Source organism: Muscardinus avellanarius (genome assembly GCF_963383645.1).
Source record: "Muscardinus avellanarius genome assembly, chromosome: 12".
NCBI lineage: Eukaryota > Metazoa > Chordata > Mammalia > Rodentia > Gliridae > Muscardinus > Muscardinus avellanarius.
In genome coordinates this window covers 91,754,565-91,782,361 of record NC_137798.1, presented here as the reverse complement: position 1 = coordinate 91,782,361, position 27,797 = coordinate 91,754,565, and the positions used below count along the sequence as shown (strand labels likewise).

General features: G+C 35.9%; 1 protein-coding gene across 1 annotated transcript in view; it reads left to right on the top strand.

The window, feature by feature from the left end:
- GALC (galactosylceramidase) overlaps positions 1-27,797 on the top strand; it is a gene marked incomplete at both ends in the record, with an annotated part of 81,086 nt that overhangs the window by 12,803 nt on the left and 40,486 nt on the right. The window contains 9 exons of the mRNA XM_080707187.1: positions 1,555-1,593; positions 4,980-5,110; positions 8,468-8,623; positions 10,590-10,714; positions 14,618-14,745; positions 22,164-22,253; positions 23,486-23,572; positions 26,324-26,474; positions 27,534-27,714. Coding sequence (XP_080563313.1) covers positions 1,555-1,593; positions 4,980-5,110; positions 8,468-8,623; positions 10,590-10,714; positions 14,618-14,745; positions 22,164-22,253; positions 23,486-23,572; positions 26,324-26,474; positions 27,534-27,714 — 1,088 coding nt within the window. The remainder of the gene's footprint in view (positions 1-1,554; positions 1,594-4,979; positions 5,111-8,467; positions 8,624-10,589; positions 10,715-14,617; positions 14,746-22,163; positions 22,254-23,485; positions 23,573-26,323; positions 26,475-27,533; positions 27,715-27,797) is intronic.

The following is a 27,797-nucleotide window of genomic DNA, read 5'->3' as shown; positions in this document are numbered from 1 at the left end:
CTGAACTGTTTAAAATTGTTTTATACCAAATAACTTAAATCTTCCTTTTTCAGTGCTTTTCCTAATTTCTCTAGTTCTCATATAATACTGTTTCATATGTAACTTAATGATTATTCTTATTTTATTCTGAGTCTTCTATTTTCTAAACAAGGGATTGAAAAACTTTTACCTAAAGGTCCAGAACACATATATTTTAAGCTTTTTAACCATAAGGCATATTAAGGATATTTTAAGGTAATTATACATATCCATGTAAAATGTAGCCATTGGGAGCCGGGCGTGGTGGCGCACGCTTGTAATCCCCGCGCTTGGGAGGCAGAGACAGGAGGATCGCGCAGGTTTGAAGCCAGCTGCGCGCGCTGGCTTAGGAGACCCTGTTTCCAAATATAAAATGTAAAAAGAGGTCTGGGAGTGTAGCCTGGAGGTAGAAGGGCTTCCAGGAACCCCAGTACCACCAAAAAAAAAAAAAAAAAAAAAAAAATGTAGCCATTGGGAGGCTGAGATAGGAGGATTGCAGGTCCTCAGCTACTTAGTGAGGCCCTCTGCAACTTAGTGAGACCCTGTTTCAAAATAAAGAATAAAAAATAGGGCTGCTGGGGATATAGCATGGGGATAGAATGTCCCTGAGTTTCATCCCCAGTAGTGAAAAAAAAAAAAAAGTAACCATTTAAAACTAAAAACAATTTTTAGCTCTCTGGCTATGAAAATACAGGTGGGGGGCTAGGTTTGGCTGGTTGGCTAAAATTCTAACTTCTTTTAGTGATTTAAAAAACAAAACAACAATATTATGTTTCTAAAGTTGATTGTTGTCAGACTGGAGGTCTGCATCAGACATTTGCTTATTAATATGCTGCCTGCCAAAGCTGATAATTAAATTTTCATGCAACTCACTCATCACTTTGATGGTCAGCAAGTATTTACTAAGCACCTACAGTGTTGCAGAATTTACTAGTTCAGTGGTACCAGGATTAGTAAGCTCTTGAGTTCAGTGAGAATGGTAGACACTAGAGCAGATACACTGCATGAGAATGGACCAAGGGCTGTAGGAAACCAGAAACACAAACATACTTGTTTTTGCTATTCTTTAGCAAATAATAACAGAAAATTAGTTTATATTTGATAACTTAAATGTCAGGGCATTTTTAACTCATAGGGAGACTGAAGGTAGGTTTGGAATTAACAGGCTTTTATTATGTTATAGTCATAAAATGTTTTTGTTAAATAATGGGTAATTATAGCCAGGCACAGTGATTTAAGCCTATAATTTTAGTACTTGGGAAGGTGAGACAAGAAGATTGCAGGTTTGCAACCAGCACGTGCTAATTTGGTAAGACCCCAATTTACTTTATGTTTGTGGTACTGTGGATTAAACCCAGGAGTGTTCTACCTCTGAGCTACACCTCCAGTCCTATTTCATTTTGAAATTTTGAAATAGTGTGCTAATTTACCTCACACTGGCCTTGGACAGAATGAGAAGTGGCATCTTAATGATAATGTTGACTTTTTGACATTTGAAAATTTCCAATTCAAACTCTTTGGCCTTTTGTTTTGCAGATTTGGAATGAAAGAACATTTGATATCAATTATATCAAGGTCTGTATAACTTTAATATATAATAATCTTTAGGATATTCTTGCATATTTCCTTATGGCTCTCACTCTGAAATTAGTAGGAAATTATACTTGAAAAAACATTTTTTTAATAGCACAGATATTTATTTTGCTAATTTTGACAAAATTAAAATCTTAATAATGTTTTTATTCAAGATATTAAGACAAATGTATTCTCTGTAAACTTTGAATTGTCTTTATCTGAAGAGTTAGGTTGAATTTTCCCATTTTAAAATTTATTAGTTTTTTTTAGCTGTTGTAGCATAGACTAGACTGCTACACATATATAAGACACTGATTCAATCTCCACCATTATAGTCTCACATCATAATTCCGTACTATTTTTATATTTTTGTTCAGTCATTCAATTTTTATTTCAGTGTATTCAGTTAAATTTAAATAAATGAAATATACTGTTTTAATTGTTTACAGTAAATTTCTGAACAAAGTTATTTTTCTGTGCTTTAAAAAATGTCTACTAGATAGCCAGGTTACTCTTGTTATCAGGAAAATAACATTTATTTATTTATTTTATTTTTATGTGGATCATTGAAAATGGCATACATTCAGACTATGCTTGGTGCCCTCTCCCTCCCACTATCCCTTCCCCCATTGCAACATTGAGTGTCCAGGTTGACCATGCTACATTCATACTTTTATACATATTCGGACGTAGCTCCTCCATTAATCAACCTCAGCCTTCTTTGTCTCCTACCTTTTCATTTCAGCTTTGCTGAGTTTTCCTCTCCATTATCTGGAGTCCCTCTGGTATTCCTAAAAGTCTCTAATTTGGGCATCTTTAGAGAAAACATATGTCCCTTCTCTTTCTGTGCTTGGCTGACCTCACTTAGCATAATGTTCTTTAGGTCTTTCCATCTTCTTGCGAATGACATGATTTTGTTCTTCTTTATTGCTGAGTAGAGTTCCATTGTGTGTATTTTCATAATTTTGCAATCCATTCATCTGTTGATGGAGACCTAGGTTGGTTCCATATATTTTGGCTATATAACGAATTGTGCTATGAACATGGATATCATATATTACTGTAGTTCTCTTATTTCAACCCCTTTGGAGAGATACCCAGGAGTGGCATAGCCGGATCCTATGGTGGAAATTTGTATTTGAAAAATGGGATGTATTTATGTGTGGAATTGGTTCTTTATCGATTGTGAGGATGCTGAGTTGTCTTATAAGGTTTCTCACTGTATAGCTTTTACTAATTTGATTTAATTTGTAATTTAATATGCTCAACTATCCTGTTTCCTATTGGAAATTGGTACAGATTAGATTAGATTTAGGTTTATTTAATTATTTATTTTGGCAAGAGAAGAACTTTATTATTAGCCTTTACTCTTAAATCTGTTGAGGACTTAGTGTATGCTAAATCCACACTGCTCCAAGACTCATGATCGATGTTTTAAGTAGTTTAGACTTCATTTCCTTTTCTTTTAACCTTTAGATTTCCTATAGGAAAATGTCTCAGGATATGGAAACTTTTAGCTTGTGTTTGCCCTTTTTTCAGCAGGATTTTTTGTGGGGGGATCTGTAGTCTATTGAAATATCTTTTGTAAAGAGTTCAATAAAGATGAATGTAGGTATTCATATTGAGTAACCTTAATGAATTTATATTAAATATTGTATATTAAGATGATTGCTAGAGTACAAAAGGGTATTGTTTCTTATATATTATTTTTATTTTTTACTATATAGTTAAATTTATCACTTAGTCTGGTTTTCATGGTATTTAAATATATTTTATGGTTTTTCATGAAATATATTTTATAAAATGTATTTCATGATTTTCTGGTTTTTAAAATTGTGCCTAGAAAAATCCCACCTAGAATCTGAGGTTAGTAGATAGAAATGGATTTGCAACTCTCTGGATCCTCTAGAATGTCATCTTGGTCATGTGTCTTATAAACAATGCTTTCATCTAAGAGGTTTTGTTTTTTGTTTTTGGTGGGTTTTTTTTTTTTTTGAGGGGAAGGGAAATTTCCACAGGTAAAATACCATTTCAATATATGTTAGATAAAACTGCATACAAAGAATGCTGATTTGGGAGTGGAAATTTGTTTATAATTCACAGCTTATAGACTTGTCCATTTTGCTATTCAAATATACTATATAGAAAAGGAAGCAATCTTACTGTTGATTGTCTAGGATAAGACTAAACAAATATATCCAAGATAAGTGATAAACGCAAATTTGATTAAGTTGTTTTCCCTCCTCTATAAGAGAGAACTTCAGAGGGATGAAACTCAAAATTGATGCCTCTAAAGGGGCAGGGTATCTCAGTGCTACTGAATCTTGAGAGTTGGTCTCTGTCTACTATTAAGGATCTGTTTTTTCTTGAACCAGGGTGCCCTCAGACTCAACTGACCTTGTTGGAAAGGTGAATTTTGATTGCTATTATAATTCTCACCAGATTTTCTAAAATACCTCTAACACATCAGGTTTAAGAAACTATCCGTTGTCAACTACACCCTGGACTTAATTAGAACTTTTATTATTATTTGCTTCCTAAAAGAGCACATTAGCTAGAAATTTCAGAACTCCAGAAAAGTTAGAATTTAGAAAGAAAGCTTGTAAAGTTGTTAATTTTTGCTTATCTGAATCTCTTGATGTTGTTGAGCACCTGCTACTGTTTGCTAGGCAGTTATAAGAGCTTGCTGTATATATGGTGGGGGCGCTTGTGTAGAGCTACTTTTCTGAGAAACCTGACTCTTCTCACCCTGGGTGAAATGATGTCCTTTCTGCTTTTGTTTTACATACAGATGATCCATACATTTTTATATGTCCCTGATCTCTGGCTTTTCTGTTCACTTTTCTAGTACTCTATTAGTTTTAGTGTCCTGGCAGGTGTGTTTGCCACCACAGGGATGAGGGCTCCATCTTGTGATTCTTCTAGAGTATTCATGAGGCTGGTGTAGTAGTATGTACTGGTGAAGGCATTACTCTGTATTTACCAGTTTATTTTTTTTTGGTTAAGATTTAGTTTATTTTAATTTGTATAGGTAAATAAACCAATGGGTAGATTTTTAAATTTCCTGTCCTGTTTATAAGTATGAAAGACTTTATAGTAAGAAAGGAATATTTCTTAGTTCTTCAGGTATGGTACAAAACATTGGAACTGTAATATTTCTAATAACAGAGGCTATTTAAAGACATTGGGAAATAATTAAAATAAAGTGAAAGGTTAAAGCATTCAACCAAATGGTATATATGTCTGCATAAGAAAATCCCTGTAAGAAAGCATACCAAAAGGATAGTGGTTATTTCTGGATAATACTATTTGATATTTTGTACTTATTTGGTCACCATTAGCACTTCATTTTTAACCTTTTCTATGTTCTGCTTATCTCTCCAAAGGTGTTAAGAAAGATGCTGGACCATCAAGGTCTCCAGAGTGTGAAAATCATAGCGAGTGATAATCTTTGGGAGCCTATTTCTTCTTCTGTGCTGCTTGACTCTGAGCTCTCTGGGGTGATTGACGTTATAGGGTAAGACATACTTCCCTGGAAAACTAGCACTTTCTGGTTGCTTGCTCAGGGTGGTTGCTGCCTTTGCTTTTGTCTTCTCTTTCCCATTTTATTACATTCTTAGAAGGTAGGTCAACTAAAGCAAGTATAGCTGATAGCTTTATACCTTTCTCTTCAAAGTGTGTGTATCTGAGGATCTTTCTATGACAGTGAAACATTTAGTAACTTAAAAAAATGCATCAATATTTAAGTAAGTAAAACAAGGCTTTTTTTAAGATCAATGACAGAGTAGTATTTAATTTCAGAAATTATAAAGGTAATGTTGCTACATTAGCTCTGAAGTCAGGTTTTCTGGGCCAGGAGCTCTTGCATGGACTCTAGTAAATGTGTTAGTATGTCCACTGTATCCAACTTTTGTCACACGTCATTGATAGCATAGATTTGACCCTATTCTTTATTACACTTCTGTTTTTTGATCTTCTAAACCCTGACCTCTTTGGGTTCAGTGGTACTTTGTGTGTGTGTGTGTGTGTGTGTGTGTGTGTGTGTGTGTGTTACTGTGGATGGAACCCAGGGGCCTTCTGCTGCGGGATTCTCCTGTCTCAGCCTCCCAAGTAATGGAATTATAAGCGTGCGCCACCACACCCGGCTTCAGTGGTACTTTTAAAAGTGAATTTTATTCTCTAATGCACATGATGTACATTAACAAACATATGAATGTCAATCACAAGCCAAACATGAGAAGGAAGGATGGGGAGGGAATGGGGCAGGAATTGGGTAAGGGCTAATTGGTTATGTGTGCATGTATGTTTCCACCATCTTGTACTCCATTAAGATGTATGACTAAAATACACCAATAAAAAATAAAAAATAAAATAAAACTTAAAAAAATGGGATGTGTGTATGTGTAGAATTAGTTCTCTATTCATTGTGAGAATGCTAGGTTGTCTTATAAAGTTTCTCACTGTATAGATTTTACTAATTTCATTTAACTTGTAATTTAATATGCTCAGCTATCCTGTTTCCTATTTGGAAATTGGTATAGATATACTTATATTAGATTTAGGCTTATTTATTTATTTTGGCAAGAGAAATACTGTATTCGAACATTTATATTTAAACATTTCATGTATTGAAATTTCAGTTTTCTCAGCATTTGCTAGAGTCCCATCTCTTCTTTCTTTCTTTTGCTTCTTTCTTTCTTTCTTTCTTTCTTTCTTTCTTTCTTTCTTTCTTTTTTTTTTTTTTTTTTTGCAGGTTGAGGGATGGAACCCAGGGGCATTCGACCTCCGAGCTACACCCCCTGCCCTATTTTTTATTCTTTAATTTTGAAACCGGGTCTCACTGAGTTGCAGAGGGCCTCACTAAGTAGCAGAGGCTGTCTGCGAACCGCAATCCTCTGGTCTCAGCCTCTTGAATGCTGGGATTACAAGCCTGCGCCACCACTCCTGGCTCTATCTTTGTTTCAGTGTATGTTTTTTTTGGCACCTTTATCAAGAATCATATGGCTGTAGCTTTGTGGGCTTATTTCTATGCCCTTTATTCTATTCCACCGGTCTACTTGTCATTGTCATGCTGTTTTTGTTACTGTGCCTCTGAAGTGCATTCTGAGATCCTTAAAGTCTCATATATCAGCATACAATAAAGCTTATTATCTCTACAAGCTGGCATGGTGGCGCACACTTGAAATCCCAGCATTCGGGAGGCTGAGACTGGAGGATTGTGGTTCGAGGACAGCTTCAGCTACTTAGTGAGGCTCATCACAACTTAGTGAGACCCTGTTTAAAAATAAAGAATAAAAAATAAGGCAGGGGTGTCGTTCGGAGATCGAATGCCCCTGGGTTTCATCTCTAGACCCACTTAAAAAAAAAAAAAAAAAGAAGCCTACAACTTTACTGACCAAAGAAAAGAAAGGAAAGAGAGTAATAGTAAAGAATAGGCTGAAAAATAAAGCATTAATAGTAGTAAAATTAATACTAAAATATATAGAAAAAAAGAAAAAACAAGAGGGAGTTAGGAAAGAATAGAAGAAGAAACTAGGAGAGGAAGAAAGTAAAAGGAGAAGAGAAAGCAATAAAAATAAGAAAAATAAAAATAAAAAAGAGGAAAATACAAGTGAATAAGTTTTTAAAATACACAAAATTAGATAAAAGTATGAAAAACAAATAAGGGAAAACAAAACAACTTACCAAAAGTCCCAACAAAGGCAGACACAAACAAAAAAATAGATTTCTTCTTGTCAAGGCCATTAAAATACAGACAGTTCTTTGTATGGCTTCTAATTTTAAAACCTTCCAGTTTTTTGGTGTGTGTGAATGTTGGGGATGCGTGAGTGGGCTACCACTTTGGTTTAGTGTGCTCCTTTTCAACGCCAACCCAAACCTGTCAGGGGAGTTTGCAGGCTGAGCGCTGAGCCTCCTTGCCTGCTAGGGAGTGCCGAGGGAGAGTTATCCGCTGCAGAACTCAGTTCACCCACATTACTTCTTTTGTGCCTGGGGATGGGGTCATGGCAACAGCAGGAGCTGCCTGCCCACCCCCTCGCCTCTGCAGCCTGTGAACCCATCTCTGCGGCCCTGGTCAGCGTGTTTGGGGATATTTTACTCTAATAACAATAAGAGTACACTTACACTTCACCTGATTCACGTCTTTCAAATGCTACAATGAGGATGGGATTTGTTTTCTGGGTCAGTGTTTCAGCCCCTGAACTATTAATATTTCTATTGGATATTTCTCTGTTGTGGAGGACTTCTGGCATTGTAAATGTCCAGTCTCAATTCACTAGTTGCTGATATCCAGTTTCCCAGGTGGGGCTGTTAAAAAATGCTCTGAGATAGCACCTTTTAGTTTTCCTAGTGTCGTTTATTTTAGAAAGAAACATCTTTTTGTTGTTGTTGTTTTGTTTTTGTATATTATCTGAAAATAAATGCCACACTCTCTTTTTGTCTCTTAGGTCAGGAGTGAGAGAGAGTGTATTCCTTTATATAATAGACAAATCAGGCTACTCTCCCAAGCTCTCCAGCTGCCCTTGGAAAGTCTGATCCAGCCTCCTCCTTTCTCAGCGTGGTCTGGGCTGTATTCTCTCCTCTCCATCCATCACATACGTGCATCTATTTTATGATTTCCAGTCTTTCCTCATCCATCAGTGGTCTTCCTGTTCTATGCATGATTGTAGGTTTATTCCTTTTAGTGTCCTTGGTCTATCTCAAGACAGAATTGTGGAGAGCAGCTGCTTACATTCAGTGTGTCATCTATTGGGAAGCTGCCCAGTTATTTTAAAATAGGAAACCTTGGAGAAGACTTGTATTTTAATCCACTCCACAAATATATATATGTAGCACCTCTGACCTTTCTCACTTGATCATATTCTTTCTTTTCTAGGGCTCATTATCCTGGGACCCATACAGTACAGACTGCGAAGTTGACTAAGAAGAAGCTTTGGGCTTCTGAAGATTTTAGCACTTTAAATAGTGATGTGGGCGCAGGCTGTTGGGGCCGCATATTAAATCAAAATTATATCAATGGCTACATGACTTCGTAAGTTATTAAAAAACATTTAGGGTTTTTATCATAGCAAATCTGAGAAAGAAATAAGTAAAAAAAATTACAGTGGGCTTCCATATTCTCAAACCTAGATTAAATTATTCTAAACATTTTGCCTTATTGGCTTCCCAATATATATATTTAAATATGGTTAATATTAAGTAAAGTTGGTATAACTTAAATGTAGTAAGATTCATGCAATTGTATTTTATGGCACGTTACATATGTATTTAATTATCAGTTAAAAGGAATTACTTTATATGTCATGATGTTATATCCCTAAATATTTTAATGTGACTCTAAAACATAAGCTATAATTACAATATCATTTTCATATATGTGAACATTTAAAAATATTTCCAATATCCAGTCTATATACAAATTTTCCTGTCTTTTAGATTATCATTTATAGCTTTTATTTTTAAAAGAAGATCTTGTTATAGCCGGGCGTGGTGGCGCACGCTTGTAATCCCAGCATTCAGGAGGCTGAGACCGGAGGATCGCAGTTTGTGGACAGCCTCAGCTACTTAGTGAGGCCCTCTGTAACTCAGTGAGACTTGGTTTCAATATAAAGAATAAAAAAATGGGGCAGGTGGGTGTAACTTGGAGGTCAAATGCCCCTGGGCTCCATTCCCAGACCCGCAAAAAAAAAAAAAAAAAGAAAAAGAAGATCTTGTTTTGTCAAGTGCTATGCATTGCATTAGAAATTATGATCCACATTATGATGTGAGACTATAGTGCTCCAATTAAAAAAAAAAAAGAAATTATGGCCCTCAAGTCTCTTTTAATCTAGAATAGTTTTCTTCTTCACCATTCATATGTTAATGATCTTTTAACAAGACCAGGTCAGATATCTAGGCTGGGCACGGTGGTGCAGGCTTATAACCCCAGCACTTGGGAGCTGAGGCAGGGGGATTGCAGGTTTGTGGCTAGCCTCAGCTACTTATTAAACAACTCCAGAAAGTTAGTTTCAATTTATACTTCTACCTCTAGCTCAGGAAGAGAGTGAGCATCTCGCAAACTGTGAGCAAAATCAAGAGAACTCATAATGTTCACTGATAGCGAGGTATTTTTGAAAATTGGGACTATTATTTCTATTTTATGTTGAAAGAGTTAAAAGGCTTTGATTTTCTAACAATGGTAGTCTGACTTTTTATGATGGTTGAAGAATTCATCAGAAAAGTAAAATTCTCTGGTAAGCTCTGTTCTTTTAGCTATGAAGAACGAAGAGAACCATGGGGTAGCAATATTAGGGCTCAGTACCTTCTGTGGACTATTAGAGTATTCATCTGAAAGACTAGGCCAGAAAGCAGCCCAGCAAGCTAATCATATTTGTGGTAGGAGCAAAATAACAGCAGTACTATGACCCAGACCTTGTTCTATACTCTTCATATGAATTAGTACATTTAATCCTAATAACAATCTTGTGAGTGAGGTACAATTATTATCCTCATTTTATAGATGAGGATACTGAGAGGTTATGTGATGGAACCATGATTGGATCCCACAGTCTGACTCTAAGTTGTAAAACTTTGCAACAGTTCAAAGTCACATCCATAAAAACTGTGAAACTGGGCCATTAAGAAAACTGACTATTGTAGGAAAGCAGGTATGGATAAAGCTTTTATTTACATTTGACTCAAATTTGTGATATGTCTGGTTCTGATAGGTCATGATTCATCTTCTGGCTATACCACTGTTAAGAAAAAAAGAAAACCTTTTACATCCCATATACATTATTATTTTAAAATATATGATTCACTATTACAACTGTTTAGATGTATATGACACCAGACTTTTCAAAATGGTAGCAAACTTGGGCAACTTACGGTTTTTTTTTTTTTTTTGCTTTAGATGTTCATTTTGTGGCCATTTACTTATGCAATGATGACAAAGACTTTTATTCCAGGCTCTTAAACATTAACATTTGTGTCACAAGTTGTTTTGGTGTTTCTTTTAGTACAATTGCTTGGAATTTGGTGGCTAGCTACTACGAGCAGTTACCTTATGGGCGATGTGGACTGATGACTGCCCAGGAGCCATGGAGTGGGAACTACGTAGTGGAATCTCCTATCTGGGTATCAGGTATAGTTCAGATTCCACTTTTCGCTCTATAGATCCTTAAGAGCCCAAGTGGGAAATACCTGGGGGAGTATACAAACTGTGTGTGTCTTTATTTTAAATGAGATTTGCTAATTTTTAATAAGAATATTGGGTAACTGGGCTGCTATTTGTATTTCATAGTTAATTATTCTAAGACAAGGGCCTTAGAAAATAATCTTGCACAAAGAGTCAATTCAAAATGAATGAAAGACCTTTGAAATTACTAGAGGAGGGTATAGGTCCAAAACTCCAGGTACAGGTAGACATTTTCTCAGTAAACTCCCAAGGCACAAAATATTAAAATGAAGATTAATAAATGGGATTAGATTAAATTAAAGGGTTTCTGGCTGGGTATGGTAGCACATGCTTATTTGTAGTTCCAGCATTTGGAAGAATGAGACATGAGGATTGCAGTTTGTGGACAGCCTCAGCCACTTAGTGAGGCTTTTTGCAATCAGCGAGACCCTGTTTCAAAATAGAGAATAAAAAATAGGGCTGGGGTGTAGCTCAGAGGTAGAATGCACCTGGGTTCCATCCCTAGTACCATACACAAAAAAACGTTTCTGTGTAGCAAAGGAAAGCATCAAGAACCTTAATAGAGTCAACAGAATGGGAGTAGATCTTTGCTACTTACTCCTGTAATAGAAGACTAATATCAAGAGTTTATAAGGAACTTAAGAAACTTACTGCAAAAAAAAAAAACAATTAAAATGGGCAAGTGAATTAAGTTGATACTCCACAAAAGAAAAATACAAAGGTTTAATAAATATATAAAAATTATTTAACATCATGAACAATCATGGAATTGCAAATCAAAACTCCACTGAGATTCCATCTAACTCCCATTAGAAGGGCAAACATCAAAAGTCAAATTAGCAACAAATGCTGGCAAGGATGTGGGGAAATAGAAACTCTTTTACATTGTTGGGGGATTGCAAATTGGTGCAGCCACTATGGAGATCAGTGTGGAGATTTCTTAGAAAACTGGAATGGAGCCACCATATGATCCAACTCTACCCCACCTGGTTACCTTTCCTAAGGAACTAAAATCAGAATACTATAGTGATAAATGCATATCCATGTTTATAGTAGCACAATTCACAGTAGTCTAATTATGGAACCAACCTAGTTGTCCATCAACCGATGAAGGAATTACAAAATTATGGGATATACACATAGTAGAATTCTACTCAGCAATAAGGAAGAACAAAATTATGCCACTTGTAGGAAAATGGATGGACCCGGAAAACATTATGTTAAATGAGATTAACCAGTCCTAGAAAGTGAAAGGTTACATGTTTTCTCCCATATGTGGGAGCTAGGGAGTAAGGGGGCTACAAGATGGACTTTAGATAATAGAGGAGAAACCCTCTTGGGAAAGGGAGGGTGGTGGTTGTGAAGGGAGGGAGAATTAACAGAAGAGGCACTTCTACTGATGTCATGTGGATATGTGACAGCACCAATGCCAATATCAATATCATATTTGGCCAAGGGGAGGGAGTGGAGTGGGAGCAGAGTGGGGAAGCTCACCAAGTGCTGGGTGCCATGTATGTCATGACTCTCTGAGCTACATTGTGATGTTAGACTATCATGCACCAATAAAAGTGTATCTAAGAAATGAAGAGGAGAGGGGGAAGGGAGGGAGTCCAGGAGGGAGGGGGCGAGAGGAGAGTGAGGAAGAGGAGAGGAAAGAAAGGGAAGTGTCGTGTTGAACAGAAGTAATCCTCTGAAGTATTATAATTACTAATAAAATTATTTGTAAATATTCATTATAACTCAGAGTATTTAAAAGTCAGAATTAGTCTTAAAGAGATTTGTTCCTTTTATATTAATTCAGTTTTGTTGATTAGAATAGTATGCTAATAAAATTGAAGGTGAGTAACAAAGTTATACTTATTGGATCATTAAATGAATATTTAAATATAGACCTCAAATTGTTCCTTAAGTCTATTGGTGTGTGTTGTTAAAAAACTAATTTTCAGGAAAGATAAAATCACGACTCTCAAATAGATAACAAATGAGTAATTTCTGAAGATGTTACTCATGTATGAAGGAACAAGGAAGATGTTAGAACCATTTCAAAGGAAAAGTCAACACAGCACAAACTTTTGTGGAGTAAAGGAATTTGAAATGAATTGTAAGTGGAGACAAGCTGAGTTTTCTACAACTGGGAAGAAATCAACTGAATCTTTTCCAGATAAGACTTAGATAGATCATAGATCAAAGACAGGCCTACATAGATCAAAGACAGGCTTATAGATTCATCAATTTCCATCGAAACCTGAACTTTCTTTAGATCATTCATTGGTCACAAGGAAAGTGAGATCAGACAGACAGTGGATGGCATTGTTTTACTTTTTCATGAAAGGATGTATCCTTACTAATAATGAATGTAATTTAAATAGAAAATCTGTTGGTCATTATTGAAATTTTGTTCTCCATTTTTTTTTTTGGTAAAATATCAAATATTTATGGTCATGCTTTTTTTTGCAGAACTGGGGATTGAATCCATGGCCTTTCTGACTTCTCTCCTTTCTTTTTTTTATTCTTTATTTTGAAACAGGATTTCACTAAGTTGTAGAGAGCCTCACTAAGTAGCTGAGGCTGGCTGGCTGTGAACCTGTGATCCTCCTGTTTTAACCTCCCAAGTACTGGGATTATAAGCATGTGCCACCATACTCAGCTGCCATTTTGCTTTAGAATTATGACCACAGATTTTTTTTTTTTTTTTTTTTTTTGGTGGTACTGGGGTTCCTAGAAGCCCTTCTACCTCCGGGCTACACTCCAAGACCTATTTTATATATTTGAAACAGCGCGGCTGGCTTCGAACCTGTGCGATCCTCCTGTCTCTGCCTCCCAAGCGCGGGGATTACAAGCGTGCGCCACCATGCCCGGCAATGACCACAGATTTTAAAAATCAAATTTTTAAAAAATAAGATGCTTTCCAAGGAAAATTATGAATTTGAAGTGAGGTTGTTTTAATTTTGGACCCATCTTTTTCTTTTTCTTTTTTTTTTAAGGTGGTACTGGGGTTCCTGGAAACCCTTGTACCTCTGGGCTACACTCCCAGACCTGTTCTTATACTTCTTTTTTATTTGGAAACAGGGTCTGTCTCTTAAGCCATCATGGCTGGCTTTGAACCTGCGCAATCCTCCTGTCTCCGCCTCCCAACTGCAGGGATTACAAGCGTGCACCACCACACCCGGCCTGATTTTTCTTTTTTATTTGATGTATTCTCCTCAGAGAAATTTGTCATTAGGCAAGTGATCATGATATTGTTCTAAACTCCTTAGTAGTTCTTCCAAAAATATGGCAAAATTAAGTCAGAATTATATATCTCATTTGTTTAATCCCTTACTTGTAGAAATTGTTGATCTCTTCTAATTTTGTAATTTTTTTGGGGTAGGGACATGGAATATTGCTTAATACATTTTCAAGATCAGGTTTAATGGTGACCAATAAATATATGTGTTGTGGAAAGAAATTTATCTGAGACCACAAAACATTTTGAAGGACATTACTAAGTGTTTTTAAACCTGTCTTTTGTTTTTGTAGTTCTGTTAGGGTGGGGGAAATAGAGATGAACCAAGGTTGGGAGGAGCAAGTTAATCTTGTTCTTATAAAAAAGACTAATCAATACTCTTGAATTGACAAGTTCATTATTTTTACTAGTCATTATAAGACTCTTTCTGCATTTATACCATTTAACTGAAATAATTATTTTAAAGTTGAAATGTAAGTTTGGCAGGTATCTTCCTCCCAAATAGAAAGTAACTTTTTAGAATCAATCAGACTTGAATTGGTAGACAGCTCTTTTTTTATTTTATAGGAAACCTTATCATGACCATTTTTATCTTATTTTACTCTTTCTTTGCTTTTATATAGCTCATACAACTCAGTTTACTCAACCAGGTTGGTATTACCTGAAAACAGTTGGCCATTTAGAGAAAGGAGGAAGTTACGTAGCTCTGACGGATGGTTTAGGTAACCTCACCATCATCATCGAAACCATGGTAATTTTTTTGTTAATGTTTTTATAGATAATGGATTTACCTCTTTAGTATTGGGAAAATAGCATCATGCAAAACTAAATACATGATTTAGTTGATTTCATGTTTTGCACATGTTTATACATAAACATACAGAGAAATGCCATTGTTTTACAGCTTTCATTTAAAAATTTTAGCTATGAGTCAGTGAAACCATTCCCTGGCTTACATAAAACAGTCAGAACTTATCTTTTCTCCACCTTATGTATCTGGAAGATAGGGCACAGTAATTACATATTTACCAATATTTGTGGCGGGAGACCCTCAACACTTTCCCTTGGCCTCCATGTAATCTCATGCAGGTTGTGGCTTTTCCATTTTTCTGTCCCAGGCAGTTTGTTTCTGAGGAATCCTAAGTCTGTTGAGAGGAGGGGCCTACATTTAGGTCAAGTGGCTGTGGGCTGTAAGGGAAGGAGTGAAGTCTGCCCGAGTGCTCAGAGGAATGGAGAAGTGGGGCTTGAAGTGGGAAAGTCAGGGATTCGGGAGTAGAGGAAGATCGAAGGTGGCAAAAGGTGGAAGAAAGACAGAAGCAGTGTAGGAAGAGGTCCTACCAGTGCCATTTAGGGGAGACTTTATGCTCCCCAAGGAGGCCAGTGCAGTTCCAAGGAAGAGAAGATGGATAGACTTGGTAGTGTGTGTGTGTGTATGTATATGTATATGGTCAGCCAGGGCTTGAGAAGAGATTTTCAGTTGACTAGGAAGTTCCCATGGGAGACCAGGATCCAACTGACAGAGACCTTAAACATATATTTAGCTCTTGTAAGGTTCTGAATTTCAGCCTACTCTTTGGCCAACTTCTGAATATAGAGCTCTTGAGTAGAAAATTCCTTTCAGATATCTTATTATCATGTTTTGTCCAGGACAAACAGTAAGCATTCCTGGTGGAATTATTTTAACTTAAGGTACACATGAAGTGAGTAAGAACCCAAACAAATACTCCTTTTATGATCTACCGTGGACCAAAGAGGACGTCCCTAAAGAAAGTACAAAAGATGTCGATCTCCAGAGATCTAGAACTACTCCTGAAGATAGCCAAAGGAAAGAATGACACATAAAACCCTGTACCCCAGCACCCCCAGGGCTTGCAGTAACTAGTACACTACCTGGAAAGAAGGCACAACCCACATTTGGGTCCTGTGTTCTTGCCTCCACCCCAACACAAAGTTGGCTGCCTGCACTGACAAAACTGACATCTCACACGCCCCTGGAAGTCAGAATGGCAAACCAAATTTTTAAGACATAAATTTAGACAAATAGGAGAGCAATATTTAGTTGTTTCTCCATAACAAATGGGTGCTCCAAGCCAGATTTATATAAGAGTCACAAAACAAACAGTTGTTTTCCTCCTGCTAATCTGAATTTGGAAAGAAGACAGGAGTACTTTACATTCTCTTGACCATGCACTTCATAAAGAGATCTAAGAGGGCAGACCTGGGAAGAATCCTTGCTTTTTTGCTAGCTGTTTGTCAGTTGTCCCAGGATGTCCTCTGCAGGCTTCCAGGCTGGTGGGCATCTCATCCTCTTCACCAGAACTTTGTATTCAGAGAGATGAGGGTGCTGTTCCCTCTGTATGCAGCAAGGGCACCTTTCAAAGGAGGCTCTTATACCTGCTTCCTCTGTTTTCTTAAATTCCTTTATCTTAAAATATTTTGGAGTAGCTTTTCCTGAATGCCATCTTAGTTACATATATACATTTTTCTTTGGACATGTGTTTTGGTTTTCTTGCATGCATATCTAGAAGTGGCATTGCTGGGTCAAATGGTAACTTTATGTTTAACATTTTGAAGAATGGCTAGATAAATCCAGAGTTGCTATCCTATTTCGCATTGTTACCGGCAGTTTATGAGGCTTCTGGTTTCTCTTCATCCTCACCAACAGTTATTCATCTCTGATTATAAATGTCTTAGTGGGTGTGAAATGGTATCTTATTGTAGTTTGATTTTCATCTTCCTAGTGACAAATGATGTTGGCCATATTTTCATGAGCTTATTGCCTATCTGTATATTTTCGTTAAAGAGATGTATATTTAAAATCGTTGCTCATTTTTTCATTGGGATGTTTGTGTTTTTATTCTTGAGTTGTAGAATTCTTTATATAATCTGTTTAAAAGTCTCTTATCAGGTAAGGCGCAATGAGTTTCTTACGTTCTATGCATTGTCTTTTTCTTTCTTAATAGTGCCATTTGAGATAAACGTGTTTCAAATTTGAGTGGGGTCTAGATTATTTTTTATTTTGTTTCTTGATCATTTGGTTTCATATATAATAAACCATTGCCTGGTTAATTTATGATCATGAAGATTTAAGTTTTGTTTTCTTTTAAGACTGTTACAGTTTTAAATCTTATACATAGATCTTTGATTCATTTCATTTCTTAAACTGGTAGTAGACATTTTTCTAACTTGATTCTTTTGTCTGTGGATATCCAGTTGTTCTTGTACCGTTTATTGAAAAGACTTTTCCTTATACTTAAATTATCTTTGGCACCCTTGTTGAAAAATTTGAGAGTTTATTTCTGGAATCAACTATATTTAATTTTCATATAAATTATCCTTGTGTAGACACCATGCTCTCTTAATTACCGTACTTATGTGTTTAGTTTTAGAATCAGGAAGTGAATCCTCTTTGTTCTCTTTGAAGGTTTTTTGTCTATTCTAGGTCCCTTGCATTTTAAAATTAATTTTGGGGTCAGTTTATCAATTTCTGCAAAGAGGCCCACTAGGATTTTGATAGGGATTTTGCTTAATTTGTAGATTTGTTTGGGGAATATTGCCATTATGACATGCCAGTCAATGAATATGGGATGTCTTTCTATTTATTATGTCTTATTTAATTCTATGATAGTTTGTAGGTTTCAGTATATCGGTCTTATAAATTTTTGTTAATGTTATTACTCCTGAATATTTTATCCTTTTTGGTGCTACTATAAATTTTCTTAATTTTATTTTTATATTTTTCATTACTAGCATATATAAATACAATTTATTTTTATACATTGATCTTATATCTCACAAGTTTACTATATTCATTAATATTCTTTTTAAATTTTATTTATTTTTTATTTTTTTATCGGTACACTATAGTTTCACATTATAATGTGAATCGTATTGACAATGGTATACATTCATACAGTACTTGTTGCCCTCTCCCCCCTACTGCTTCCCCTCTCCCTCTCCCAACAGTGAGCATTCAGGTTGACCATGCTACATTCACACTTATGCACATATTCAAATGTAGCTCCTCCTTTATCAACCTCAGCCTTCTTCCTCTCCTACCCTTCCTTTCTAACTTTGCTGATGTTTCCCCTCCATTATCTGGAGTCCCTCTGGTATCTCTAATACTCTCAAATGTGGGCATATTAGAGAAAACATATGTCCCTTCTCTTCCTGTGCTTGGCTGATCTCACTTAATATAATGTTCTCCAGTTCCATCCATTTTCCTACAAGTGACATAATTTTGTTCTTCCTTATTGCTGAGTAAAATGCTACTGTGTGTATATCCCATAATTTTGTAATTCCTTCATCGGTTGATGGACAACTAGGTTGGTTCCATAATTAGACTACTGTGAATTGTGCTGCTATGAACATGGGTATACACATGTTACTGTAGTTCTCTGATTTCACCCCCTTTGGAAAGATACCCAGTTTTCTAAGGAATCTCCACACTGATCTCCATAGCAACTGAACTAGTTTGCACTCCCACCAACAGTGTAAAAAAGTTCCTTTTTCCTCACATCCTGTCCAACATTTTTTGTTATTTGACTTCTTTATACTTGCCACTCTGATTGGGGTTAGATGCAATCACATTGTAGTTTTGATTTGCATCTCCATGATGTATCTATTAGCCATTTGTGTATCTCTTCTTTTGTGAAGTGTCTATTCAATTCAGTTGCACATTTCTTGATTGGGTTATTTGTTTTGCTAGTGTAGAGTCTTTTGAGTTCTTTATATATTCTGGATATTAGCCTTCTATTAGAGGAGTACCTGGTAAAAATCTTTACCCATCCTGAAGGCTTTCTCTTTAGATTCTTGATGGTTTCCGTGTGTGTGTGTGTGTGTGTGTGTGTGTGTGTGTGTGTGTGTGTTACTACCTCCAGGCTATACTCCCAGACCTATTTTATTTGGAAACAGGGTCTCACTAAGTTGCTGAGAGCTTCACTAAGTAGCTGAGGCTGGCTTTGAACCTGTGCAATCCTCCTGTCTCAGCCTCCCAAGTGCAGGGATTCCAAGCATGTGCTGCCACACCTGGCAATGGTTTCTTTTGAAGAGCAGAAATTTTTTAGTTTGATGCCATCCTACTTGTTAATTCTTGTTTTAATTTCCTGCTCTTTGGCGGTCTTGTTGAGAAAGTTACTGCCTGTGCCTATAGGTTGTAGTGTTGAGCCTATGCCCTCCTCTAATAGTTTCACAGTCTCTGGTCTAATTTCTAAGTCTTTGATCCATCTTGAGTTGATTCCTGTGCACGGTGAGAGGTAAGGATTTAGTTCCATTTTTTTCTACAAATGGATAGCCAGTTATCCCAACACCATTTGTTGAAAAGGCTGTCTTCTTTGCAGTGTATGAATTTGGCCCCTTTGTCAAAGATCAATTGACTATAAGTGTGTGGGTTTGTTTCTGTTTCTTTTATTCTTTTCCATTGCTCGGTGTGCCTGTTTTTGTGCCAATACCATGCTGTTTTAACTACTATAGCTTTGTAGTATAATTTGAAGTGAGAGATTGTGATGCCTCCTGCGTGATTCTTATGGCTAGGAATTGCTTTGGCTATTCTGGGTCTTTTCTTTCTCCATATAAAATTTATGACTAATTTTTCTAGGTTTATGAAGAATGTCATTGGTATTTTGATAGGAAATTGCATTGAATCTATAGATCACTTTTGGCAGAATGGCCATCTTGATGATATTTATTCTGCCTATCTATGAGCAAGAGAGATCTTTCCATCTTCCAAGGTATTCTTCAATTTATTTCTTTAATGTTTTATAGTTTTCATTGTAGAGGTCTTTTACATCTTTGATTAGGTTTATTCCTAGGTATTTTATTGGCTTTTAGTTAATATTCTTTTAAGTGGGTTCCTAGAGACTTTCTATATACTATATATGAGTATGTCACCTGCAAATAAAGATACTTTTACTTTTTTTTCCATCTAGATGCCTTTTTTTTCTCTGTCTCTTTGTTCTTGCTAAAACTTTTAGTACAGTGTTAAATGGAAATATGGAAAAAGTACATCTTTATCCTGTTCTTGATCTTAGGGGAATCACCATCAAGTGTAATGATATCTGTGTTTTGTTGTTATTGTAGACACTGATACTTTCAGGTTGACATATTTCCTTTTTATTACTAATTTTTCAAGTCACTTTTTCCAGTGAATGGTATTTTGTTAAATGTTTTCTGTATCCATTGGTATGATCATGTTGGTTTTGCCCTTTATACCAAGAATATGATATAATATGCTGTGTTGTATTGGCTTATTTTTGTATGTTGAGCTACTCATGCATTCTTGAGATACATCCTACTTTGTTGTTATGTGCTCCTGGATTTGATTGACTAGTATTTTATTGAGGATTTTATGTTTATATTCAAAAGAGCTATTGGTTTGCCATTTTCTTGTGATGTTTTTGTCTGGTTTTGGTATCAGGGTAATATGCCTCCTCCCCTAGAATTAATTGGGAAGTATGTTTTGAAGAATTTGTGAAAGATTGGTATTAATTCTTTAAATATATGTTGGGATTCCTCTGTGATGGCATCTGGTCCTGGAATTTTCCATTACAAATGTTTTCAATCTCTTTTTACTTTGTTATAGGTCTATTTAGACTTTATATTTACTCAGTAGATTTGGTAGTTTTTGTTTTTCTATACATTTGTCTTTTAAAATGGTGTTATTTATTTGCATGTGATTGTACAAAGCATTCCTGTATATATTTCCTTCTTTATTTTTTATTTTTGAAAGGTTGGTAAAAATGTCCCTCTTTTATTTCTGATCTTAGCTACCTGAGCCTTCTGTGTCCTTGCTAGCCTTAAAGCTTTAATTTTAATTAAAGCTTTTACTTAAACCTTAAAGGTTTAATTTTGTTCATCTTTTCAAAGAAACAACCCTGCAGTTTCCATTTGTTCTGTATTTCAATATATTTCATTCTAGTGTTTACTCTTTTTTCTGTTTCCCATGGATTTCATTTGCTCTTTAAATATTTTTTTTTAGTTTCTTAAGGTTGAAGGAAAGTCATTGCTTTTAGACACTTTCTTTTTTCTTAAATAGTCTTTTATAGCAGTTACGCTATAAAATAGTATGCTATTGTATTTTAAAGTTTACATTTTTATCTTAAAGGAATTTTTTATTTCCCTTGTGATTTTCTTCTTGATCTTCTGATACCTTAGGAAGATATTATTTAATTTCTACATTTCTGAGTTTCACCAGATGTTTGGTATTGGTTTTATATTTCATTTCCTTGTGATTGAAGAATATGTTTATTACAGTCGTTTTAAATGTATTGAAGTTTATTTCATTGGCTGGCATATGGTACATCCTGGAGAATGTGTACTTGTGAAGAATGCATATTCTGTTCTTACGTGAAGTTCTGTATAGATGGTTCCTAGGACTAGTTGACTTGTCATATTCTTCATTTTTTGTTCTATCATATTAGTAGTGACTAATTAAAACCCATGACTATTGTTGAATTGACTGTCTTCTTTTTCCTAGTTCTGTCAATTTTTGTTTCATGTTATTTTTGGACTATCTTATTATGTACAAATATATTTATAATTCCTCTAATTTTCTAATAAAGTATTGACCTGTCTGTCAAAATGTCTCATATCTCTAGTTAAATTTTTTACTATAGTTTTTTTTTTTTTTTTTTTTTTTTTTAACGGTACTGGGGATGGAATCCACAGGCACTGTACCTGAAAGCTGTATCTCTAGCCCTACTTCTTAGTCTTTTTATTTATGAAACAGGTTTTCACTGAGTTGTGAAGTACCTTTTCTGTTTTCACAAAAACAAAAAGAATCCAAGCTTCTATTTTTATTTGATATATTTTACTTGGAAAACATTTATAGCAAAAAATAATTCTGAGTGGGAATGCCTCTGGAGTTTAGCTATGAATTCAAGGTTTGATACAATTAAAATAATTCTGAGTGGGAATGTCTCTGGAGTTTAGCTACAAATTCAAGGTTTGATACAATTGAAATGTTATTGAGATTTGTTTTGACCATGCACACATGATATACTTCATTAAGGTTTTATTAGAAAATAAGCTTTTAAAATTAAAAATAAATTTATTTTGTTACTTAATGTATGCCATTTCTATTAATCTTAGGGCATTAAGTATTTAATTTTTTTCCTATAAGATAGTTTGTATATAATTTGGAGAACTTACATGTTTTTTTTCTTTCCTCAGAGTCATAAACATTCTGTGTGTATACGGCCATTTCTTCCTTACTACAATGTGTCACACCAGTTGGCTACCTTTGTTCTAAAGGGATCTTTTGTAAGTATATATATATATATATATGTATGTATATATATATATATTATTTATTATTACATATATATATATACATATATACATATATATATATATATACTTATTTTGCTTTTGATTTGAGAATTTGTATATTTTGTCACAAACCAGTTCTTAAGTGGGGTCTTATATTATGAACTATTAACAATTTGCTTATGAATGGACATCTGCCATGGTATCTTCTTTCTCCAGACTCATTCTGTCTGTGGTACTGGGGATTGAAAACCAGGGGCATTCTACCTCTGAGCTACACCCCTAGTCCTATTTTTATTTTATATTTTTATTGTGAAATAGGGTCTCACTAAGTTGTGGAGGGCCTCATAAGTTGCTGAGGCTGGCTGTGAACCTGCTATCTTCCTGTCCCAGCCTCCACAGTACTGGGATTACAAGCATGAGCCACTGAGCACAGCTCTCCAGACTCAGTTTAATCAAACAGGGTAGAAGCCAGTCAGATAAACCTCTCTGTGGTTTAGAGGAACACTTATATGAGTTACTTGCAAGCAAATTGTTCTTGGTAGTCCGAGCAAAAATCCTGTGGTCTAAGAAACTTTCAAGTATTCATCTTTACAGTATACTATACTAAAAACAACAAAACAAAACAAAATCACCAGGTTAGTAGCAATTATACCTCTTGTTAAATTTGAATTGAGAAAATGCAATACCCTTCTTAATTCTAGTGGCATAAGAAATTTTGTGTTTGTGTGTGGTCCTGGGGATTGAGCCAAGGGGTATTCTACCTCTAAGCTACACCAGCCCTATTTTACATTTTTATTTGGAAACAGGGTCTCGCTAAGTTGCTGAGAGCTTCGCTGAGTTACTGAGGCTGACCTCCAACATCCCAAGTACTGGGATGACACACATGCACCATCACACCTGGCAAGGATTACGTTTTATACCAAAGAATTTGTAAAAGATTTTTACACAGATACGATGATGAGTATATTTGAAGCAAAGGCACTAAAATATTCTTTTAATATTTGCTAAAATATTTTACTGTTTATGAAAGTAAAGTATTTGCTTGAACAATGTCTTCCTATTTTCAAAGAATATTACTGTTTATAAACTTTGAGATGGCTCTTATGGTAAATAAAAACAGAGTGTATGTTGTCATCATACTACTTTTGTCTACTGATTTTTGAAATCTTAAGAAAAAAATGCGATGAATTGCTCAACCATGCTTTCTTTTGTCTTCTTTCTAGAGTGAAATACAAACGCTTCAGGTGTGGTACACTAAACTTGGAAAGCCATCCGAGAGATATATTTTTAAGCAACTGGATTCTCTATGGGTAGTTTTAAAACCAATTTCTATATTTTGGGCTTTGTTATAGTAAAGGAGTAGAAAGGAACAGAAACAAACTAGGAATTTTTAAATTTGTAATTGATTTTATAGCTACAAAGTAATAGAGATAAATTTACTGTGGTTTTTTTTTTTTTTAAGAAATCCTCTGAGCCATTATAGAAGTTTCTGTGTTTGTAGAATGGCTTTTCTCTTAGGTACTGGTTTGTTTTGGTGAATGGTATTGCCATCACCATGCTGCCCAAATGAGAAATTTAAGTCTTGAGACTCCCGCCTCACCTCACCATCAGTGTTCCACCAGTGGTCAAATATGGACCATGCTCCATCCACATGTCTCTCTTGTTATTTCTTATTCACCATTCCCACTGTTACTACCCGTTTCAGTTCCTCATTGCCACCCTCCAAGTGATGCTGATTTGAACCTACCTCCTGTAGGTCGACTTTCTCAAGGGCGGCCGTCACACTGCTGCCAGTGTGGTGTGCAGTAAAGTGTGGTGTGCAGTTAAGTGCGCTTCACTAGGCGGAAGACCGCTTTCCTTTCCTGACGCATGTGCTGTTGAACTCACCTCTCCTCAGAGACTAAACCTCTTGCCTTTTTCAAAGCATGGCATGCCCACTTGCTTACTGCTACAACTTTTTCCTTCTCCTAGAATGGCTTCTCTTCAAAGCTTTGGCATCTTTCATGACTCAGTATAAGTTTCACTTCCTTTGAAGCTTTTCCCACCAGTCTTTGCACAGAGCTACCTAGGACTATGTGCTGGTCTAGCTAAACACTTCTCTCACTACATTGGGCACCTTGAGGACTAGGACCCTGCCTTCTTTAGCAGGGTAACCCAGGAGCCTCCTACAGTCCTTAGCCCTTGGTGGCTTCTCAGGAAAGAGTTCAAAGAATAAATTGGCCCATGCAAGCACATTTCTTTACCTAGTTGACACAAATCTTGCTACTTTTTCTGATAATTATTAATGTTCTGCTAATGGTTAAACACTTATTATTATATAGGTCATAAATGTGACATAAACCTAACTTGCTCATGTAGTGAGCATGATTTTCTTTCTTAACTATAAAAAGTTTTCTGTGATTAACAGTTGAATCAAGTTAAAAAAACAGACTGTATTTTTTGTATGACAGATTGCTAGACATAGCATAATAAAATTGATTTTCCCCAGAGGAAAATGGCTATAATTTGGGGTTATTCCTGAGCCAAAATATGGTATCAAATATTTATCATAATTTTACTTTTAAAACCAAGATATAATATAAACCTAAACCTCTTTAAAGTAGAAAAAAACTTTTCAAAGTTTTATAAAATTAGCGTAAATTTAATACCTACATTAGTTATGCAAGGAATTCTAATATCTTCAGAGGTCTACATTTAACATAGAACAGTTATGATATAGGGAATATTTCCTGTTTTTCACAACTCGAACTGAACTTTACCAATGTTACCTGGTTTAATTCTTAGAGTAGCTCTGTAAGTTACGTATTTTTTTCTTTTTGTTTTATTGATGAGGGCAAAAACTTAAAGTTAAATATCCAAGATCATAAATTGTACATAAACCTAACTTGATAACCAAAATACATATTGAACATATAATGAGAAAGATTTTCTTTCTTAATTATAGGAGATTTTCTGTGGCTAACAGTTGAGTCAACAGTGAAATTTTATTAACATTTCTTTAGTAAGTTCTAAAAGAGAAAAAACCAGGTCTCTTAGTTGCATATATTGAATATACACCAGCTTTAAAGAATCTATAGTGTAATGGAAAATAATAGGCTAGTAGAAAGAGATTTGGGAAAGAATAGGCTAATAGAAATAGGTAACCATCTAATCCTGCTTTCCTTCATGAAGTAAAATTCTTTTTTTTTTTTTTTTTTGGTGGTACTGGGGTTCCTGGAAGCCCTTCTACCTCCGGGCTACACTCCCAGACCTATTTTTACATTTTTATTTGGAAACAGGGTCTCCTAAGCCAGCGAGCGCGGCTGGCTTCGAACCTGCGCGATCCTCCTGTCTCTGCCTCCCAAGCGCGGGGATTACAAGCGTGCACCACCACGCCCGGCCGAAGTAAAATTCTTTAAAAAATTCATTCAGTATGGTTTTATAGTCTTCTTATAGTCCTCTAAAAGACTTAGGAAAAAAGGATTCCAAGGGCCTTTAGTATTGGTGATATCTTTCACAAATGTTTAGGAAGTTCTAACAAATGTGTTGGGATTTTCATCTATCTATCTATCTATCTATCTATTTAATTTGCAGTACTGGGGATGGAACCCAGGGGCATTCTACCCCCGAGTGACACCCCCAGATCTATTTTTAATTCTTTTTTTTTTTTTTTTTTGGTGGTTTCCTTCTGGATTCCTTCTGGGATTCCTTCTACCTCCGGGCTACACTCCCAGACCTATTTTATATTTTTATTTGGAAACAGGGTCTCTTAAGCCATAGAGGCTGCTTTGAACCTGCGTGATCCTCCTGTCTCTGCCTCCCAAGCTCGGGGATTACAAACATGCACCACCACGCCCGGCTTATTCTTTATTTTGAAACAGGGTCTCACTGCGTTGCAAAGAGCTTCACTAAGTAGCCGAAGCTGTCAGCGAACTGTGATCCTCCTGTCTCAGCCCCCCAAATGCTGGGATTACAAGCGTGCACCACCACATCCGGCTTTTAAACTTATTTTTAAAGCTCTTTTGCCCTAATGGGGTGAACCACAGTACCTGGCTTTGAACTAGCAGTATCTCCCTTTTCAGCTCCTGGACACTGGCAGCAGTTTCACACTGGAACTGCAGGAGGATGAACTGTTTACACTCACCACCCTCACCACGGGCAGCAAAGGCAGCCACCCACTGCCTCCCAGGTCCCAGCCCTTCCCACAGACCTATAAGGATGACTTCGATGATGGTGAGTATGTGGCTTGGTCTCTGTCTATAGCAGTAGTAGGTCAGTTCCTACCTGTCAGACTTGGTACATGCTGGAACAACTGTCCAAAGCACATTCCTTTAGTTCTTAAATTCCTTTGTAATGAAAGGAGATCCGATTTTTGTATTACTTCAAGATAAATCTCAATTTGAGGACTTAGTATTTTTCAGTACCAGAGAAAGTATAGAAGTCATTGTCAGAATGAAATTTTTAATTCTAAGTTGTTTTTGGCGAAACTTAAGATTTGTAACTTTGCTACTTCCTGATTAGCCATTCCTGGCATTTTCCTTTTGTGTGACAGTTAAGCCCTACTGTTGTCTGTCTGTTTATGGTGTTAGTGAACTGGCGCTTAGGGGCAGTCATGCTATTCTTGGGCAGTCCAAATCATTATATATCCTTTAGCGGTGGCTGGGAGTTTTATATTATGGCTCTCCTGGGAAGATCTGTCTTCAAGTCATTAGAAAGCTTTTGATTATAGGTAACTTAGGAGAACCATTTGAAAAGATGTTAGACGACATGATCATTGTGGTTATTCCTAGATCACAGTAAGCAACAAAATTAATTGACTAATAAAAAGGTGTCGTATAGAATTATTGGCCTCAGAGACAGGGTCAGGTGGTCTGTAATCTGCTCCTGAATCTGTATTAGTACGAGAGTGAGAGGGAGGGAATTTATGTAGCTGGAGAGTAACTTGAACCTCTGGCAGCATCAGGGCTGCTTGTTCCACCAGAGTCGGAGATTTCTGCGCTCTCTACCAGTCACTACTGCAGGATCTCAGCTTCCCTTCCCAGGAAAGACTCTTCTAGCTGATTGGTATCTAAGGCCCTTTTGACTATTTGTAGTAGAGTCTCTTCAACTATTTGGTTAATATAAAAACGGATGAAAATTGGGTGATATAAAAATTGACCTCTTTATTAGCTCTAAACCCTATACTTGCTGGTTCTAAGTGTTATTTATCTATTAAAAATTTTTTCATGTGCTCCAAAATATAAGATACTGTAGGGACTTGACAATAAACTGAATTTATTGTGTTCTGAACAGATTACCCGTTTTTTAGTGAAGCTCCAAACTTTGCTGATCAGACTGGTGTTTTTGAGTACTATATGAATCCTGACGACCCCGGAGAGCATCGCTTCACACTACGCCAAGTTCTCAACCAGCGACCTATTACTTGGGCTGCTGACGCTCCCAACACCATCAGCATTATAGGAGATTACCAATGGTGCGTAAGAGTGATATCCTTAGCATAGATCTGGCTGAAATAACTTTGTACTCTTGTCAGGTACATTTTTTTTTTTTTTTTAA